Raw genomic sequence first — 19,890 nt, 5'->3', positions numbered from 1 at the left:
CTCCGGGGGAAGAGCTGAAGGCTCATTTCACCAAGGTGGGTTGTGCCATTGGGAAGAGACCCAAGAAGTGAGAGTTGGGGTGGACCCACATCCTGGGGAGGACTAATGCCGTCAAATAGAGAGAACTGTATCTCTCGTGAGAAAGGATGGCTCCCAGGGCATTAGGGCAGTTGAGAAAGTCAGGCCCTGAATACTGCCGCAAGTATCTCTGGACATGGCTTCTTGGGAAATGGAGATTGGCTGGCGTTGTGGGCCTCAAAGGGAGGGGGAAAATGGATGTGGAATGGATGGAACCAAGGTAAATATGGGGGCAAGAGAGGAGTTCTGTGAGAGTACATGAGGATGAATATAAAACATGTAATATTACACCAGAAACATATAGGGGATGACAGACTAATAATGTAAACCATAAGGCAAAACATAGGATAACTAAAAAATTTAGAAAACTGTACAATCTAAAGTATGGACCACATAGTAAGCACAGATGTCACCTTGTTTGAAAGCTATTGTCTCGGAATCTGTACATCAGTTTCAGGAAATATGATATGAATAAGCTAAAAGATTATCGCTGTGGAAGGGAAAAGGTTTTATGGTGGATCTGAGGAACTACTGTATATTGTATATATGAATTTCGGTGATCTAAGACTCTTGTGAAGCTGACATTATATTGGGATTCACTTTACAGGAAGTTTTGGATCACAGAGTGGTTCAACAATGGCAGCGGAGGAATACTGATATAGGATGTTATTGACAGGATATATATGGCTGACAGGGAGTTATACAGGGCATATGCCCAGGGTATATAGTAATGTCTAGATATACTCATAGTGGAAACAATTAAAAACAACAGCTGGGGGGGTACTGGGCACCTGGCCGGGGGGTCACTGTCATGGACCCTGGGGGAGCAGCAGCAGTCCCCCAGGGGCAACGGCAAGAACCAGGAAGGAAGGAGGGCCCAACAGTGGGTTCCTGATACTAATGGCTATGCTTTTGAGCCTATACATCTGCAATAAGAACAAGGCCTAGAGTAGCACTGTGCCTGGGAGTTTCCTCCTGACAGCCTTCATGTTACTCAAATGTGGCCACTCTCACAGCCAAACTCAGCATGTAGATGCAGTGCATTCCCCCCAACATGGGACATGACACCCGGGGATGAGCCTTCCTGGCAACGAGGGATCACTACCACATACCAGCTGAAGATGCAACTAGAAAATGACCTTGAATTAAAGGTTCAATACAGATCAGCAGAATATCCCTGTCTACATATAATAACATGACTTCAAAATGCTGTTTGACCTAATGTAAGGGGGAAATGGAAAGGAGAAATGAGAATATAAGGCTATGAGTCTCTAAAAAAGAGTCTGGAGGTTGTCAGAAGGAATGCCCTTATGCACAACTGAGCAGAGTCTAAGAGACAGATAAAGTAGATACAACCCCAGGTATTGGTTCTTTTGAGGGATAAAGAGACCCACGGGTTCTATGGTCATGGCAGATGGGGTTCACTGCCATGGCAGATGGCCCTTCTTTGGAGCTTGTGTTTCTACATGATAGAATTGGACTCGGAGGGGCTCTCTTCCCACAAGACTTGCATGCTACTTTATTGGAATTGTAGTTGGTCCTGGAGTTTAAGATATATTTAGGGGATTTGAATCTTTGGACTGATAATAAGACACCCAGGCCCAGAGCCTCAACAGACTTCAGCTCCTAGACTTTGATTTATTGGACTGACCCCACTCAGCTAACATGGAGTTGAAGAAGGTCAACCACCACACCATGGAGCCTAGAGTGTCTACAGCTGAAAGCAGGAGGAGTGCATCCAGTATCCATGTGGAATCTAAGCCCCCACTTGACATAGATGTGCAATGAACACAACCAATCCAATGTCCACAGAGAAAATGTGGAATGGGTGTGGGAAGGGTAGCCATGGTGGCTGCTGGGTTTGGGGAATGGGAGGAAGAGATGAGATGTGGAGGCGTTTTTGGGACGTGGAGTTGTCCTGGGTGGTGCTTCACGGACAATTACAGGACATTGTAGATCCCCCCAGGGCCCACTGGATGGAACGTGGGAGAGTGTGGGCTATGATGTGGACCATTGACTACGGGGTGCAGTGATGTTCAGAGATGTACTTACTGGGTGCAATGGATGTCTCACGATGATGGGAGAGAGTGTTGCTGTGGGGGGAGTGGGGCGTGGGGGCGGTGGGGTTGATTGGGACCTCGTATTTTTTTAATGTAATTTGTAAAAGTAAATAATTTTAATAAAAAAATTTAAAAAAAAAGAATATATGGGGAAAAAATGCACAGATAATAACACACACTGGTCAAAAGAATTGAAGAAAAAATATTTTATTCTTTTTTTTTTTTTTAAAGATTTATTTATTTATTTAATATCCACCCCCTCCCCTGGTTGTCTGTTCTTGGTGTCTATTTGCTGCGTCTTGTTTCTTTGTCCGCTTCTGTTGTCATCAGCGGCACAAGAAGTGTGGGCGGTGCCATTCCTCGGCAGGCTGTTCTTTCTTTTCACGCTGGGCGGCTCTCCTCATGGGCGCACTCCTTGTGCGTGGGGCTCCCCTACGCAGGGGACACCCTTGGGTGGCACGGCACTCCTTGCGCGCATCAGCGCTGCGCATGGCCAGCTCCACACGGGTCAAGGAGGCCCGGGGTTTGAACCGCGGACCTCCCATATGGTAGACGGACGCCCTAACCACTGGGCCAAAGTCCGTTTCCCATTTATTCTTATAAAATAAGCAGACCTCAAGAAAACTGGGTTATTACCAAACAGCTCTCAACTATTAACACCCAAATTCCTTATATTAAATAAATTTTTCAACAGAGACATGTTAGACATTTTACTTATAGGTCTATCTTGTCCATACCCCTTCCGACCCCCACTCCTAAAATATACTATTAGGCTGAGTATAATGTTAATGGGCAGAAATTTGCAGATAACCATTTCAGCTTTTAGCATGGGGCTGAAAGCTATTTTTATTTAAACTTCAGTTACTGTGCACTGTTCATCAGGCCTTCTAGATCTGACTCTGACACTCACTGTTGCACCCCCTGCTACTGAGCAATCAGTTCCAGAATGATCTTATTGACCATTACTATCTGATTTATATTAGAATCCAAAAGTTTCTGTTGGTTCAAGGGGTGCTATGCATCAAGTGCAGATGCATGCTCACTATCACTAATGGCATCTGATTCGGTTTCTTCAGTAGGGATGTTTGGAGCTGGTCCCCTGCTTGAAGATGTTGATCCTTGATCTTCTTCTCCTTCTCCCCTATGGCTCCTTTCAGCGATGCTATCTCCTCCCAGTTGCAAATGATCAAAAGAGTTGTCCAGAGAAGTGCTTGCATCAGAGAATGGTGCTGCAGGGTTTGTTAACTGACCATCTACAGAAGTTAGGAGCAGTAGCTGGTCAGTTAAGGAACCCTGCAGCACTACCTTTTGATGCAAGCACTTCTCTGGACAACTGAGGCTGAACTGAAGCTCCCCTCAGTGCTAATATACTGTCCTTTCTATCAGCAGAGCTCTCTCTTGCTAAGTTTGCAGTGGGAAAGTCACAGTCCAGCCCAAGTCCAGCTACACCCTTTGGCATCTATGATATCCTATTTAATCTTCCTGCAAAGCCCATGTTCATTTCTCCTACACTGAACCAAATTTTCAAGATCAGCAGCATAGAGAAACCCAGAAATCAGCATTTCAGTGCTCTTTTTATCTTTGGAGAAAGCATGCGTCCCCATCATAATACCACGCATTTTCACCATTCCTCTTCTTGTAACAACAGGTTGTTTTGTAAAGGAAATCCTCAGAAATTACTTTTCAGCTCTATTCACACACACATAGAAAACATGTTTGCAAGGCAGACTGACTGGGTGAACACGTTTGCAGACAAAGGGCACATTCAGGGACAGCTAGAGAAAGTGCGGTATTAGAACAGGACTCGGCTTTCCTGTTCATTGGAAGCATGTTTACTGAGTGGCCAATTTCACCACAACCAGCCATCATTTCTATTACAATTCCCACAGATTCCTGCCACAAAAATACAACATCTTCTTCCCCAGCAGTCAGTTTACAGTACTTTCTCTTCCACTGCTTGTTGATTCTTTCTCCCGCTGTGGCCGCAGCCACTTCGCAGTTTTTTCTCTTCAGCCTTGGAACCCACAGCTGCCATGTGACCGACCATCAGACCATGGGTGCTAATGCTCATGGGTGCAGAGGCTCACCCTAATGCACTTTTAACTCATCCATCGTGTCTTTCATTCCCATAAGGTCTGTTACTTTCCTTTGCAGGCTTTCAAATTGTTCTTTGTGCTCTCCCAGTGTCTTTTTAATATCATTTATCTCTTTAGTCATATTTTCTCTCAATTCTTTGAACTGATTTAGGAGAGTTTATGATTTTCACTGATTATCTTAAACCCTGTATGTCTTCAGGATACTTGGTATGTTCCTTTGCCTGGGCCATCTCTTCCTGTTTCATAGTATGACTTGTAAATCTTCTCTGATGTCTAGGCTTCTGAATATGTTGGTGATTTTGCTCTGATGACCAATTTCTCCATCTTGCCTATTGGTTTTTTTTCCACAGCTCTTCTTTGATATTTCGTTCAACTTATTCTAAGTCTTTAAAATTGCCCAGCTTAAGTTATCAAAATAGGGCCACGGACTTACTAACGGGGCACAGACTTTCTCTCAGTGCACAGAGAGAAACAAAAGTAGTTTTTGTCCATACAATTTCCAGACTGGCCAGCAGATGGCACTCATTGGTGATTGTCTTGGCTTTCCTGTGTTTTGGTCTGGCCACAGCTGAGATTCAACGTGGGCTTTACTGGCTGAATTCCTGAAGAAAAAGCCCCCTGGCTCCCCATCCCTTTTTGCTTGAAACAGCTGACAGGGAGGAAGATGTCTGTTCCCTCTCAGTCACTGCAGTGAGCCAGGGTTTTGCCCCAGCTTAATATACTGGAGTGGGGGAAGGGAGCCCTTCCCAGCTGCTGTGGGGGTTTGGTAACTCATGTTTGCTGTTTCAGCTTCTTCATCTCTTTGTCCCTCACCCTGTTAGGAGTTGCACAGCACTGTCCTGGTCTGCTGATCTCCAAAGCAGGTCCCCCAGAGAGCTGGTGGCCCTTTCCCCATTGTTTTTGTGAGAAACTTGAGCCCTGCCTTCCTAGTCCAATGCCATCTTCACACAATCCTCTCAAAGCATTGGGGGATTTTCCCTCCTGAGTGGTATTTAAAATAATGGAATGTCTTAAATAAATGGTATTTGCCAATTGTTGAAATCTGACATATTTCCCTGTGAGGGGTCTCTTGGTTCATATCCAATGTCATTCTTAATGTCATACTTTAATAGTTTGGCCTACATATTGGACGTCTCATTCATTGGGTCTTAACCAGCATTTCCCTAATTTCTGGTGGGAGAGGTCATCTGTTCACCTGATTTGAGGCCTTTGTGTTTCCTTCTCTGTGACATGCCTGTTCATATCTGTGTCCATTCTTTGATTTGGGTGTTTCTTCTATATATTGATTCCTTAGAATTAGCATTTATTATGGATACAAGTCCTTTAGCTATCATTGCAACTACCTTCCATTTTGTGGCTTGTTTTTTCTCTTTATTTGTTGTGACTTTTAATAAGCAGAACTTCTTTATTTTAACACACCTGAATATGACCATTTTTATAAACTTTAAGATTTCAGCTGTTTTGTAGTGTATCTTATTTAAGAAATTCTCCCCTATTAAAGGTGACAAGCATAGTCTCCTACCTTTTAAAGGTTTTGAAAACTTGCCTCTTACACTGAAGCCTTAGATTCATGTGGGGTAACTTTATAAGTGTGAGCTGCGCTCTCATCTGTTCCACCTTTTCCCATGGAGGTAGTGAGTGGCAGCCCCCGTAGTGGCACTTCCTCCTGTCCTTAGTGAGCTGCCACCGCCCCAGGAGTTTCCAGCTCCGAGCTCCTGGCTCCAGTCCGTGTTCCGGATCCACTGGTTTAGGATTGACAGGCTCAGCCCCAGGAGGTCTGTTATCCATGTGGAAAGTGGTCGGGGGTCTTGCTGCCCCTCCCCTCTTAGGGGAGATTTCAAACCATGTCCCCCTGGAGTCCGTGACTCCCTTTGACCAGTGACATGCTCCTATGTACCAGGTGCTGTAACGTGTGGCCAGGAGCTTTCAGGGCCAGCAATGGACCAGTGCCCCCACTGCCTGGTGCCTGAGGGAGGCTGAGGCTGAGAGCCCCCGGGGACCCAGGATGGGTACAGGGGGTGAGCAGGGAGGAGCATGTGTGCTTTGAAGCTGATCGGCTTTGGGATGCCTCGTTACCAGATGACATAACCCAGCCAATTCTGACACATCACGGACTTCTGTAGCCAGCCCTGATATTTCTGTGATTTCATACATTTTTGGAATCAGCTTGTCAAGGCTCCCCACCCTCCAGGCCTCTCAATGGTGGATTATAATGGCATTAATTATAGAGGTTCATCTGGGGGAAGGGAGTCTTTGCAGAACGATCTTTCTCTGTGGGCACCTGGCGTATCTCCACATCCTTAGGTCTTCATCAGCGCCTTTCACAGCATCTTCCCCAAATACCCTATATTTTTGCTGCTTTTATTATGGTAGTAATGATGTTTGCCTACTCTTTATTGCTGTTGTGACATAATTTGTTTTATTTATTATATCTGGCCACCTTGCATACTCATAATTCTAAAAATTAACTGCTGAATCTCGGGTTTCTATGTAAGTTGAAAGGAAAGGTGAACAACCGTGCTCTCCATCCTCAGTGAATTTTTTAATAGAAGCTGTAATAGTGGCAGGCTTGATTTTAGGTGGCGTGCTTCTCACATATTACTGTCAACAACTATGAAGAAGGCTATTGGCAGAAATCCTTTACCAGGGTAAGGAGGTTCCCAGACCTTCTATATTTGCTACAAATGATGAATGAGTGTCAAATTTTATCTAAACTATTTTATTCACATTTTGTGACCATATTTTTTCTCCAGTAGTCTATTAATATGGTTAATTATATTAATCCATTTTTGAATGTAAACCTAATTTAAATTTTTTGGAAATAAACCCACCTTGATTGTGATAATTTTTTTAATTCTGAAAGACTGAGCTTTACTAATAGTTTAGAATTTTTATGATCTAGGATCATGCATGAGGGATGCTGGCCTGTAATCCCCTATTTTTGTGCCATCCTTAACTGACCTTGATATTATGGTAGCCTCATTAGTGCATCCGGGAGTGTAATTTCTCCTTGGAAAGATTTCGTATGTGATCAATATAATGTGTTTCATGAATATTTGGTGTACCATCTGAGCCTAGTGTTTTCTCTGTGAGAATACTGTAAACTATGGATGCAGTTTATTTAGTAGCTCCAGGCTTATTTAGTATTTCCATTTGTTTTAAAGTCAACTCAGTTTATATACTTCAGAATTTATTCATTTACTCACATTTGATCATTTATTGATATAAAGTGGTTCAGAATGTTTGACTTTTTAAAATATTTCTGCTCTATTTTTGTTAAACCTTATTAATTACTATTACTGCTTCAATTTGCCTTCTCTTAACAAGACACAGCAAATAGACACAGAGAATAGACAACCAGGGGAGGGGGGGAATTAAATAAATAAATAAATCTTTAAAAATAAAAATAAAAATAAATTTGCCTTCTCTTAATATATGTATTCTCAACAAGGATAATATCAACCAAAGGTGGTGTATTAGTCAGCCAAAGCAGTGCTGATGCAAAATACCAGAAACTGGTTGGTTTTTATAAAGGGTGTTTATTTGGGGTAGGAGCTTATAGATACCAAGCATAAGTTACTTCCCTCACCAAAGTCTATTTTCATGTATTGGAGCAAGATGGCTGCCATCATCTGCAAGGGTTCAGGCTTCCTGGGTTCCTCTCTTCCAGGGTCTTGCTTCTGTTTCCTCTGTGAGCTTACTTCCCAGGGCTCCAGCTTAAGGCTTCAGCATCAAACTCCAACATCAAAAACCCTCGACTCTGTCCTTTGCCATGCCTTTTTCTGTGAGTCCCCACCAAGGGGTGTGGACTCAACACCCTAATGATGTGGTCCAATCAAAGCTCTAATCATAACTTAATCACACCCAGGTACAGACCAGATTACAAACATAAATCAATACCTATTTTTGGGATTCATAACCATATCAAACTGCTACAGGTAGCAAACATTGGTTTTGGCAGGGAGAGGAATCTTATTCTTTCCATGGATAAAGCACAGATGCACAAAAAGCACATAAGAGATAAAGAGCATATCTGTGGTATTAAAACCCCATGGGAGTACTCACAGGAAAAAAATTGAAAAATGGTTCTTATGAGGGCACTATAATGAAAATAGAAAGGTTAATAAACCCAGTTTCCTTTATCTTGAATTTCACCAGAATATTTTCTGTGTTAGGTTACTTTTCAAATAAATTTTGGCTCTTTTGTTAATCTCTATTGTGTTTTTGTATTTATTTATTTGTTCCTTCTTTAATATCACCCTCTCTACTCTTTTGAATTATTTGTTACATAATTATTTACAAGTGTGATTTAAAATTTTCTATTCAGTATGTTTTCTCCAAGGAATTCTTTCAGGCATTGATTTCCAAACTAATTGCACTGCCGTTGAAGAACATGATTTGTATGGTAGTGTTTCTTTGATTTTTACTGATACTTGTTTGATTACATGACTGGATGGAAGATAATTTATAAGCCCGTTAAATCAAGTTTATTGTATTGTCCAAATCTCAATTTTTACTTATATTTCATTACTTGACCAGATTTGTGTTGAAATTTCTCACTGTAATAGTGGGTTTGTCAATTTCCCCTTAAAGTGCTCTCATTTTTGCTTTATTTTATGGATTTTTATAGGTGCATGTGAGTTTAGAAATTTTGTAGCTTACTGGCCAATGAGACTCTATTAGATACGTATTCTCCTGAAGTCTAATCATGTGTGTGTGTGCACGCATGCTGAAGAATGTGTGCAGTTGCAGACTCCACCACCACTGCACACCGCCTCCCAAGCCTTTTGTCATGTTGAGGAAGTTCCCTTTTATTCCTATTTTTCTCAGTGTTTTTGTTTGTTTCTTTCCTTGTTTTATCAAGAAAGGGTATTGGATTTTGTCAAATGCCTTTTTTTTTCTTTTTTAGTTACCGGGGGTGGGGGATTGAACCTGGGACCTCACATGTGGGAACCCAGCACTCAACTACTGAGCCACATCAGCTTCCCTGAGGTGGTTTATCATCTGTTTTGCTTGTTGTTCGCTTTTGTTTTTTTTCAGGAGGCACCAGGAACCGAACCCCGGACCTCCCAGGTGGAAGGCTGGAGCTTAGTCTGTTGAGCCACGCCCACTCCCCTCAAAATACCTTTTCTACATCAATTGAGATGATCAAGTGATTTTTTCCCCTTCATTCTATTTGTGTTGTGAATCACATCGATTGATTTCCATACATTGAACCACACTTGCTTTCCTGAAGTAAATCCTGCTTGCTCATGGCATACCCTTCTAATATACTTTTGGATTTGATTGGCTAGTATTTTTTTTGAGGATTACTATGTCTATATTCAGACGGAAATTAGTCTAATTTTTTCCCTTGTGATATCCATCTGGCTTTTATATCAGAGTTATGCTGGCTTTATGGAGTGAATTAGGAAAAGTTCCCTACCCTTTAATTTTTTAGGTATGTTGAGATATTCTATTTCTTTTTCAGTTAGTTAAGTTGTAAATTTCTAGAAATATATCCATTTCCTCTAGGTTATCTGATTTATTGGCATACAATTGCTCATAGTATTCTCTTATAATCTTCTTAATTCCTGCAAGAGTATTAGAATGTCCTCTCTTTCATTTCTGAATTTGGTGATTTGCTGCATCATCTCTCTTTTCATTCTCTGTGACAGCAACTAAAGTTTTGCCATTTTTTTATCTTTTCAAAGAAACAACTTTTTGTGTCATTGATTTTCTTGATTGTGTTTCTATTTTCTCTCTCTGCTCTGATAGTTATATTTCCTGCCCTCTGGTAACTTTACATTTACCTTACTCTTTTTCCAGTTTCTCATGATGTGTAATTTATGGATGGTCTCTTTTTTCTTACATATATGCATTTATAGCTATAAACTACTTTCTAAGCACTTGAGAAGTCTGTGTATTCTGCTGATGTTGGGTCATGTTTTATATATGTCTAGGTCTAGTTGGCTTATGGTATTATTCAAGTCCTCTGTTTTCTTACTGATCTTCAGTCTAGATATTCTGCCCACTTATGAAAGTGGTATATTGAAGTCTCCAACTGTTATTGTAGTACTATCTCTCCCTTCAGTTTCATCAATGTTTACTTTAAATATTGGGGCTCCGTTATTAAGAGCACATATGTTTATATTTGTTATATCTTCTTGTTGGATTGATCTTCTTATTAATATATAGTGTCCTTTTTTGTCTCTTATAACAGATTTTAGCTCAGAGCCCATCTTACTTTCCTGGCTGCTATGGCAAATGCCATACAGTTGGTTGGCGTAAACAGGAATTTATTGGCCCATAGGTTCAGAAGCTAGGAGGCTGCTTCCTCCTGGGGTTGGTATTGTTCTGCATGGTTGGTAATCCTTAGGTTCCTTGGCTTTCCCATCACATGGTGATTTTCTCTCCTTTCTCTTCTGGGGTCTACTGACCCAACTTCCAGCTCCTTCATGTGGCTTTTGCTTTTTAATTAGGCCTCCAATAATAGGATTAAGACTGGTTCTGATTCAGTTGGACCTTACTTTAACTAAAAATAACATCTTCAAATGGTGCTTTTTACAAAGTGTTCTCCCACATGAATGAGGTTAAGATTAAGAACATGCTTTTTTTCCCCTGGGGTACATAATTCAACCTTTCACAAAACTTATTTTCTGATGTTAGTATAGCCACCCTGACTCTTTTGGTTACTGTGTGCATGGAATTTTTTTCATCCCTTGACTTTCAACCTATTTTTGTCTTTGAATTTAAGGTGAGTCTCTTGTAAACAACATATAGTCCTATCTTGCTCTTTTATCCATTCTGCTAATCTCAGGTTTTTTGAGTGGATTTATTAATCCACTTACATTCAAAGTAATGTCTGATAATACAGGATATACTACAGCCATTTTTTTTCTTGTACATCTTATACCTTTTTTTGTCCCTCATTTCCTCCATTGCTTCTTCTTTTGGGTATAGTTGATCTTTTGTAGTTAAACTATTCGATCCCCTTCTCATTTCCTTTACTGTATATTTTTATTTTCTTTGTGGTTACTATGAGTTTTATAATTAACATCCTATGTCTATAACAATGTAGCTTCAATTGATATCGACTTAACCTCAATACCACATGCAATCTCTGCTCCTACACACCTCTGTTCCTCCTCTTTATTTACTTCTGTTCACAAATTCTCTTTATATTTTGTGTTTCCAATAATGTAGAAATAGGACTATTTTTATGCATTTGTAGTTTAGGTTATGTAAGAAATAAAAAATTAGAGTTACATAGCAAGACTGTACTAATACTGCCATTTATAATTACCTATATTGTTACCATTACTGAAAAGCTTCATTTCTTCATAAGGCTTCAAACCACTGTCTAGCATCCTTTTTTTTTTTTTCAACCCAAAGAATGCCCTTTAGGAGGGGAGGCTTTGTGGTGTTGAAATTTCTCAGCTTTTGCTCATCTGGGAATGTTTTAATCCTCATTTTTAAAGGATGGTTTTGCTCGATACACAATTAGGGGCTGTGTTGTTTTTTTCTTTCAGCACTTTAAATCCTGCTTGCTCATCTCCTTAGTTTCTCATGAAATATAGGCACTTAATCTTATTGAGAATCCATCCCCTTTTATGTGATTAATCACATCTGCCTTGCTAAATTTTTTGGATTTTCTCTTTATTTTTGCCCTTAAGCAGTTCAGTTATAATGGGTCTCAGTGTGGATCTTTTTGAGATTACCCTATTTGAAGTTTGTTGGGCTTCTTGGATGTCTATATTCACATCTTTCATCAAGTCTGAGATGCTTTTGGCCATTATTTCTTCAAATATTTCTTCTTCCTCTTTCCTTTTCTCTTCTAATGGGATTCCTATGACAAATATGTTGGTACAATTCAGGTTTTCCTCATATCCCTTCAGCTCTACTCACTTTAAAAATTCTTCTTTCTCCTCTTCAGACTGAATAATTTCACCTAGCTATCTTCCAGATCACTGAATCTTCCTTCTTCCTGATTAAATCTTCTGTTGAACCCATCTAGTATATTTTATATTTCTGTTATTGTGCTTTTCAACTCTAGAATTTCTGTTTGATCCCTTTGAAAATTTTCTAATTGCTCCTTTTGGTCAAACATCACCTTCCCAATTTCCTTTAGTTCTATGTCCATGATTTCCTTTAGCTCATTGAACTTATATATGAGAGGCAACTTAATATCTCTGATTACTCATCCCAATGTCTGCGCTTTGTCTGTTGTTTTACCTTGTTCTTCTCAATGGCCCATCTCTTCTCATTTCTTTGTGTGCTTTGTGATCTTTTGTCAAAGTCTGGGTATTTGATTACTTTGGCTTTTTAACTCTGGAAATTGTATTCTCTCTCTTCCACCAGACTTAAGATTATATTGGCTGTGCATTGAGATTCTTCTTCTATAGCCAGTCCAGTTTATACTGAATCCATAGATCAGCTTGCGGTGAAAAGTTAGGTTGTTCTCAGGTTTTCTGAGCAGGTCTCTTGCCCTAGCATGTGTAGGAACTTTCAAGAAGTCTTCAATATGTGTCACTGTTTTCTCTCTACTAAAGGAGTTTCTCTTCTCAAATTTTCCTCTTGGCACCCTGGGCTGTGCTTTTTGTCTCAATCACAGTTTTTCACCCCAGGCACTACAGTCAACTAAGCTCTGCTCCTTCTTTCTGCACTGTTTCTACATCCCAGACAAATTCCTTGTTAGGAAAAACAAACATGTGCTTTAAGTCAGTCTTCCAAGTAGCAGATTGGAGCTGATGTACAAAGACATTTAGTGTGTGTGTTTGGGTGAGTTAATCACCAGGCATCATGGACCAGTACTTCAAGTTGTGCAGGCTGCCAAACCATCAAGCCACAGACTCTGAGCCAAGCCAACAGCTGGGGAGGGGCTCACAAGTAAAGGTTTCTGCAGCTTTCCAACCAATTTTAGGTTTTACTTTTCCTGATTTGTTGTTTCCTAAAAAGTTATTTATTGTTGACCAATTTCCAGAATTCTGGAAAGTTGATTCTGACAGCTGCCAGATTTCCACTATTTCTAAGGGGGGGGGGGCCATTTACCAGTAATGTCTTATTCCACCATTTTGCTGATGTCACCACCTTAAGCTTTGGGTTCCTTTAAATAATTTAAACTTTTTTTTCATTTATTAAGAACTTTAATCTTTCTACTTATTTGACTCAAAATGAAATGTGAATGGATTTGGCAGTTGATAAATCATGCAGAAATTAACAAAAATATATTATAGAGGAGCATTGTAGTCTGTCTACTGAAAGAATTTTTTCAGTCTATCTATATCAAAGAACCTCAGACCAATTCATAATTAGATACATGGAACTTTGGTTTGCAAGACTATTCTGTATTGATTTAAATTGTTTTTAAATCATTAACTATTGACCTCAATACCTCAATTTATCATAATTCTGGATGGGGGGGTTGTGAAAGAGATGCTTTTCAAATGATTTAGAATCATGTCAGCTTTGCCTAGTAGAATCCTTTTTCAGAAATCCCATAGGTGGCAACTTTTCTTAAACCATGTAATCAGACAAAATTTTTCATACAAGCCTAATTCTTGCAATGCTTTTAAATGTATTCTCCTTCACTAAGTAGGCTGTGTCTCTGTTTAGAAGGTCATTCTCCTTTCTAGTAGATGAGGTCATTGTTGGCATGTGGGAGGGTCTAGCTAAATAGACTGATGTATGAACCATGAACTTCCCCTTGCCAGTGTGCTCCCACCAACAAGAGGGGACTGGTAGAACACATGGGGTATGCCTGTGACCAGAAGAGCACACATGCTGTCTATTTCCCTGTTCTTCATGGTTCCACAAGCATTTAGAGGTCAATTCCAGGAGTTATGTTCAATAATACTGCAAAATACAGATCAGGACCCAGTGAGTTTATTTTTATTTATATATATATATATTTTTTTTTTTAGATACCAGGGCCAGGGATTAACCCTAGGATCTTGTATGTGGGAAGCCGGCACTGAACCACAGACCTACACTGGCTCCCCCAAGCTGGTTTTTCATTTGTTTCTTTGTTTTTATTTTTAGGAGGTACCAGGGATCGAACCTGGGATATCCCTGGGAAGTAGGTGCTCAACCACTTGAGGTACAACTGTTTCCCCTGAATTTTGTTTCAAAGAGACATCAAAAACCAGGAGTTACAAATAGACTCAGAGGTGCAGCTCAGGGGGCCCTGGACCTGAGCTGTCCAGTATGGGAGCCACAAGCCACCCAGATGATATAGAGATCAGGACCCAGGGCAGGGAACTGACTCCTGACGCTAGAGGCCTTGCACATCTAGGCGAACGATACGGCACCGGGAAGCACATGGTCATTGTGACCAGCAGTGCGATGGCTGGCACCACGGAGGAGTTTACTGACATCACAAAGAGGCTGGACTGGGCACAGGCCATTGGGGAGGTGACCAGCGGGGCCTGCCAGCCACCACAGAACTGCCATGTGGGCATGATGCACCCGTACATCACCATCCCCGTGGCCACAGGCCGCAGGTGGCAGCCCCTGGAGGGGTGGGCGTGGCATGCCACGTGGTGGTCCCTGCAAACATGGCCCTCGCCAGAGCCAAGGAGGCCCTGCAGTGCACCCCCAAGGGACAAGACAGAGCTCAGGCCTGCAGAGCCATGGGGTGGGGCTCCCCGGCAGAGGCCCAGGGCGGCAGGACCTCTGGGCTGCCCACGAAGGGCCTCCTGCTCCAGGCCCTTCACTAGGCCCCTGGAGGGCAGCACAGGGCTGGCTCAGGCTCCTGTGGGGAGAATGGGGAGCAGGAAGAGGCAAACAGTCCCCCCATATCTCTTTTCTGGGTGGCTGACCCAGAGGCCCCGAGTCAACTGGGAGCCCCTCTGCTCCCGGATCCAGGCCCTTAAGCCACCATGCCCGAGAGTGAGCTCCTCCCCTCTGCCCTCCCCACCTTTGCCCTCACCTGCCCCTCCCTCTGCAGGGGATCCCACCTTACCCACAGGCACTCTGCCCCCAAAACCACGGCCAGAGACAGGTAACGTCCACATTGCCTCCTGTCCCCGCCCTGCCCTGTGTCCACACGACTCCCAAGGACCAGGTGCAAGGGAGCTCCCGTCACTCTGCCCTGGGCCTGGGCCACCCTGCCTCCCCTCTGCCTCATCCTGGGGTCCCAGCTCTGTGCCCAAATCCCCACCAGCCTCCTACCCCCTCTCCCCACCAGCCTCCTAACCCCTCTCCACCCTGCCTACTGCGCAGCCTCTCCTCTCTCCACATCATCAGCCCCACCTTCTCCCAGTCCTCAGGGGTGGACACTGCCCCTGGCATGTCTCCCTTCACCCCCCACCCCTGCCTGGCACACAGGACAGGACACAGCTCAGCTCAGACAGCCCGAGGGAAGGCAAGGCCCAGTTCCCAGGAAGGGCGAGGCTGAGGGAGGGTTTGACTGGCTCCCCCAGGGGCTGCAGGGAGTGAGGCTCAGCGGGACTGTGGGAGCCTGAGGCCTCCCTGTCCAGGTGGGCAGGGACGGGGGGCCCGGGAGGCCCGGCTGGGTCGTGGGTGGGAGCACGGACGATGAAGGGACTAGAAAGGCCCTGAGTGCTCAGGCCTCACCCTGGCAGGGCCTCGGCTGGCTGTCTGGGCAGGGCCCTCGGGGGTCCATCCAGGGGCAGCAGGAAGGAGAAGGGGTCTGGGCATGAGACCCGGGGTCTCCCCAGAGGCCGTCCCCAGGGAAGGGGAGGCACAGGGGGCTGCAGAGAGGACCCAGGGACAGGTGGGACAGAGGAGAGCTGGGCCCTGCACCAGGGCACTGTGGGCAGGGGGAGGGTGACCGGTCGGTGACGACCACCTGGGACCCAGGTGGGCAGGGCTGGGCTGACCGCAGAGCCATGTCCAGGGAGCCTCCGTGGGGAACAGGCCACACCTCTACTGGACAGCGCATGGACAGAAGGACAGAGCACCTCACCTTCAGGGCCTGGGGGCTCGGCCCAGCCCCGAGGCAGGGGACCTGGAGAGCTGGGGAGCGCAGCACCCAGAAAGGTCCGGGAGGTTCCCGGCACCCACCCCCCCTCCTCGGCCCCGGGCGCGCTGCGGGAGGAGCCCGCGGGCCTCCAGCCCTGCTCCCCTCCTGCTGGGCACACCCCTGCGGCCGCCTCCCGCGGGTCCGGGCCCAGGGCAGCCAGGTCAGCTGTGGTGAGGTCCCCGCTGCCCACGCGGCCTCACGCCCGAGAGGAGTGGCCGAGGGGGAGGCGCGCGGGCCCTGCACGCTCCTGAGGAAACCTGGCCCGCCCACGCGTCCCCCGTCCTGGGCTGCCCCGCCCATGCGCCCCCCGCCTGGGCTGCCCTGGTGGGAGCCCCTGGTCACGGCCCTGAAGGCAGCGCCTCCTCCAGGCAGCTGGGGCAGCGGGGCGGGGCCCGCGGCGTCCTGCCGGGTGGACGCACCGGGAGTGGAAGGCGGGCGTCGCCTGGTCCCTGCTCCTCTCGCCCGCCCTGCCCCCTGTCCGGGCGTTTCCAGTCCTCTCTTCTCAGAGCTGCACCAGCTCAAAGGATCAGAGAAGGAGGTTTTCAGTGAAAGGGTTCCTCTAGGAATTTCGCATCTTGCTGCATGGTCTTTAGGCCCCCCCAGCCTGCATCCTAAAAACTGGACCAAAATTATGCAAATCACCCATCACCTCCCCTCCTGGAGAAGCAGCCTGCAGGCAGCCTGTCGCCCCCGGGGGCGCCGCCATTTCCAAGGCCAGGGAGGTCCCGGGAGCCCTGGGAAGGGTCTTGCTGACCCCTCACCCCTAAGCCAGGTCTCCTTCTGCGCCCGGGGGAACAGGGCGCTCTGCGCGAGCTCAGAAGCCCCAGGCGCAGCCAGGCTTGCTGAAGGCTGGGGCAGAACTGAGCTGGGGTCCACCCCTCCCCCAGCAGTCCACAGCTGCCTCCCCCTAAAGGACTCATTTCAGGCCTCCCCCAGCCTGTGACCTGCCGGTGCCGGGAGCCGCTGCCCCTTCTCCCAGGACACGGCTCAGGGGCCAAGGGCCCACCCCCAAGCAGGGGGCCCCTCTCACCTTCACCAATCTGCAGGATAGTCATCTGGGTGTCAGAACCCCGGGTGGAAGGTTCTGGAATTGGCAGGTAGTCGAAATCTGGATTCCTGGCCCCGTCGTGTTTTATTTCTCTCCTACATAAAGATGGAAAGATGTAACCCTGACAGCATCCCCAAAACACAGGTGCTATCACCTCCACTGCACAGATTAGAAGCCTGGGACTCTGAAGGTTACACAGGCACAGCTGGTCTGGGAAAGAGTCAAGACTCAGGTGCAAGTTCGCCTGCTTCCGGATTCCATGCTGCATGTCCACCTCACTGCCAAACGGGGCAACAAGAATGCTGATAGGAGCAGGCCCTGTCTTGAAGATGCTAGAAGCACCTTTGGAGCCTATTGGTCCCAACACCCTGCATTAGCCCAGTGCACCCTTTAATCCCACAAGTTACTTCTCTCATCACCCAACGCACGGGCTTAGCTGGCTTTTCCACATCGTGCGCTGCTCGTGAAGGAGTCCTAACGAGTGCATTTCTGCCCACAGCAAACCCAAGGCCCCTGCTGCCCCCAAGGCTGACCCCTGGCTTCCCTAGCTGTGGGACGTTAGGTGTCAGGAGAGGTGGTGGCGCTCCCGGAAGTGCTCGCAGCACACGGGGCACTCAAGGGTCTCTTCCCTCCGCTCCGCATGCGGCTCCGGCCCCGCAGGCTCCTTCTTGTGGCAGGACCACATGTGGGAGACCAGGTCGGATGCCCGGAGAAAGCAGAGGTTGCATACTGCACACCAGTTCTGGGGGGACAAGCCCGGGGAGGCAAGGGTGGGTGGCAGCAGGGTCAGCGAGGAAGCAGGGGCAGGTGACGCAGGTGTGGGTGTCTCGGCAGCGGCATGCTCGAGCCACAGTGCAGAGTCCCCCCAAAAAGCGCTGGAGAGGAGAGCATTTCGTGGCCACATATGCAAGTGCCAGAAGCCACCCACCCAGTGCTCAGAGTTTGAAAGCCGACTCCAGCAGGGGATGCCTCCAGTGTTGGCGAGTGACAGGTGCCCCAGGGCGTCTCTGGGTTCGCTGGCTGGGAAGACAGCTGGCCCCCGTGTCTCTCCTGGACACTTGGTGGGGTTGCTGAAGGCACTTCTAGGGCCACTGCGGGCACCACTGGGCCACCAGGAGAGGACCACACTGCTGGCCGGGCCCCAGGCTGGACAGCAGGGTCACCATGCTCGCCCTCCAGGCTCTCAAGTCCCCCCAGCCTCTCCTTAAGCCTCTGCACCTCCATGAAGGCGCTTTGCCTCTGCCCCCAGCACGCTCTGTGGGGCAGTGCTTTGGCCAGTCTGAGCTTACCCAGGGCCGCTGATGGCACCAGCTCAGCCCAGGCTGCCGCGTCCCAGCTGCCACTGCCCACCACAGTCTCGGAGCCCGGGCAGTTGGTTTTCTCCAGCAGCACCGGCTTGCAGCCCCAGCCTGGCTCAGGCCAAGTGAGCTGCCTGCCGTCCCCAGCCGCTGGGCTTGGAGTAGCCCCCTGCTCAGCAGCCATCTCCGTTAGCAGGTCCTGGACCCGCCGAGCCAGGGGACGCCCCAACAGGGGGGCCACTCTGCAGGGCTCCGGGGTCCCCATGGGCCTGGACCAGGCTGCAGCCATGAGATGAGGAGAGTGCCCCGTGATGGCAGGGCCTGGCCATGCTCAGATGGCAGGGCCCTGCAGAGAGAGGAAGCAACAGGGAGAGAGGAAGACATTCAGAGGCACCCTGGCCGCACCACACACCCTGCAGCTACATTTACCAGGCTACATTTACCAGGAGCATGGACCGCGGGGACTGGTCTCATTTGGGGCCAGGCTCTACCAATCACTGGCCGTGGGTTGTTAGTGCACTTGATCCTCTGAGCCTTCGTGGGTTGTCTGTAAAGTGGGAGCAATGAACGACCTTGACCAGCCCTCATCCTCACAGGAGAGGGGATCAGAGATGTCGCTGACATGGGGTGGGGAGGGAGGACTGGAGAGATAACAACATGGAAAGAAACACCCGGATCCCTGGGGCAGAAATGGCAGCTCATGGTCGATGGGGCAAGGCTGTGTGCCAGGCTGAGAGTCACCGCAGACCTGCTTGCCAAAAGAGACCCCCATGTGGGGGCCCACCTGCTTCACCTCTGCTCCTCTGCCAAGTGTTTGTTGACTGCCTACTTGAGCCAACTGGCTGCGTAGCATGAGTGGGGATGGACTCCAGACTCAACCTGTGCCCTGAGGTGTCACAGTCAGGAGAGGAAGACATTTGCTGACCACAGGCGGGACAGTGCAGGGTCAGAGGTCAGTGCCAGAGGAGAGGAGACACAGGGGTGCTGTCACCCCTGCTGGAGTGGCTTCCATCCTCACCCTGCCCTAAAAGGCTCGCTCCACATCATGTTCTTCAAACTAGTAAAAGCACCTACAGTTTCCCCAGCGGCTGGCGAGCGGTTCCGTCCCACTCCACTGAACACTCGCCATGTCTTCACCACTGGGAAAACCACCAGGGGGCAGAATCACTGCACCCTCTGCAGCTTGTTAGGTGTGAACATCCTGGGCTCCAGCCAGCACCTCCCACTCACGCTGTCCCTGTCTAGAGAAGGAACACACGGATCCACGCTCTTTCTATGGAGAATGTGCAAGTGTCACGTCCTTTCATTTTCATCACATGTGGGGGGTTCTCATTGTCTTTCCCTA

The 19,890-nt window shown here is 46.9% G+C and overlaps 1 protein-coding gene and 1 pseudogene across 1 annotated transcript; both read right to left on the bottom strand.

The window, feature by feature from the left end:
• Window positions 1-2,988: 2,988 nt before the first annotated feature.
• On the bottom strand, window positions 2,989-4,049 carry LOC101442346 (E3 ubiquitin-protein ligase RNF146-like; annotated as a pseudogene).
• A 13,763-nt stretch (window positions 4,050-17,812) lies between these two features.
• Window positions 17,813-18,729, bottom strand: LOC101442787 (zinc finger protein 488). Its single transcript, XM_004485066.2, has 2 exons — window positions 18,537-18,729; window positions 17,813-18,393 (listed from the first exon to the last, which is right to left on the bottom strand). The coding sequence occupies exons 1-2, from the start codon at window positions 18,727-18,729 to the stop codon at window positions 17,813-17,815; spliced, it is 774 nt and encodes a 257-aa protein (XP_004485123.2).
• Window positions 18,730-19,890: the final 1,161 nt, after the last annotated feature.

The sequence above is a fragment of the Dasypus novemcinctus genome, chromosome 6, assembly GCF_030445035.2.
Source record: "Dasypus novemcinctus isolate mDasNov1 chromosome 6, mDasNov1.1.hap2, whole genome shotgun sequence".
NCBI classification, from domain to species: Eukaryota; Metazoa; Chordata; class Mammalia; order Cingulata; family Dasypodidae; genus Dasypus; species Dasypus novemcinctus.
The sequence above is the reverse complement of the archived record's forward strand: the minus strand, read 5'-3'. Positions and strand labels throughout refer to the sequence as shown.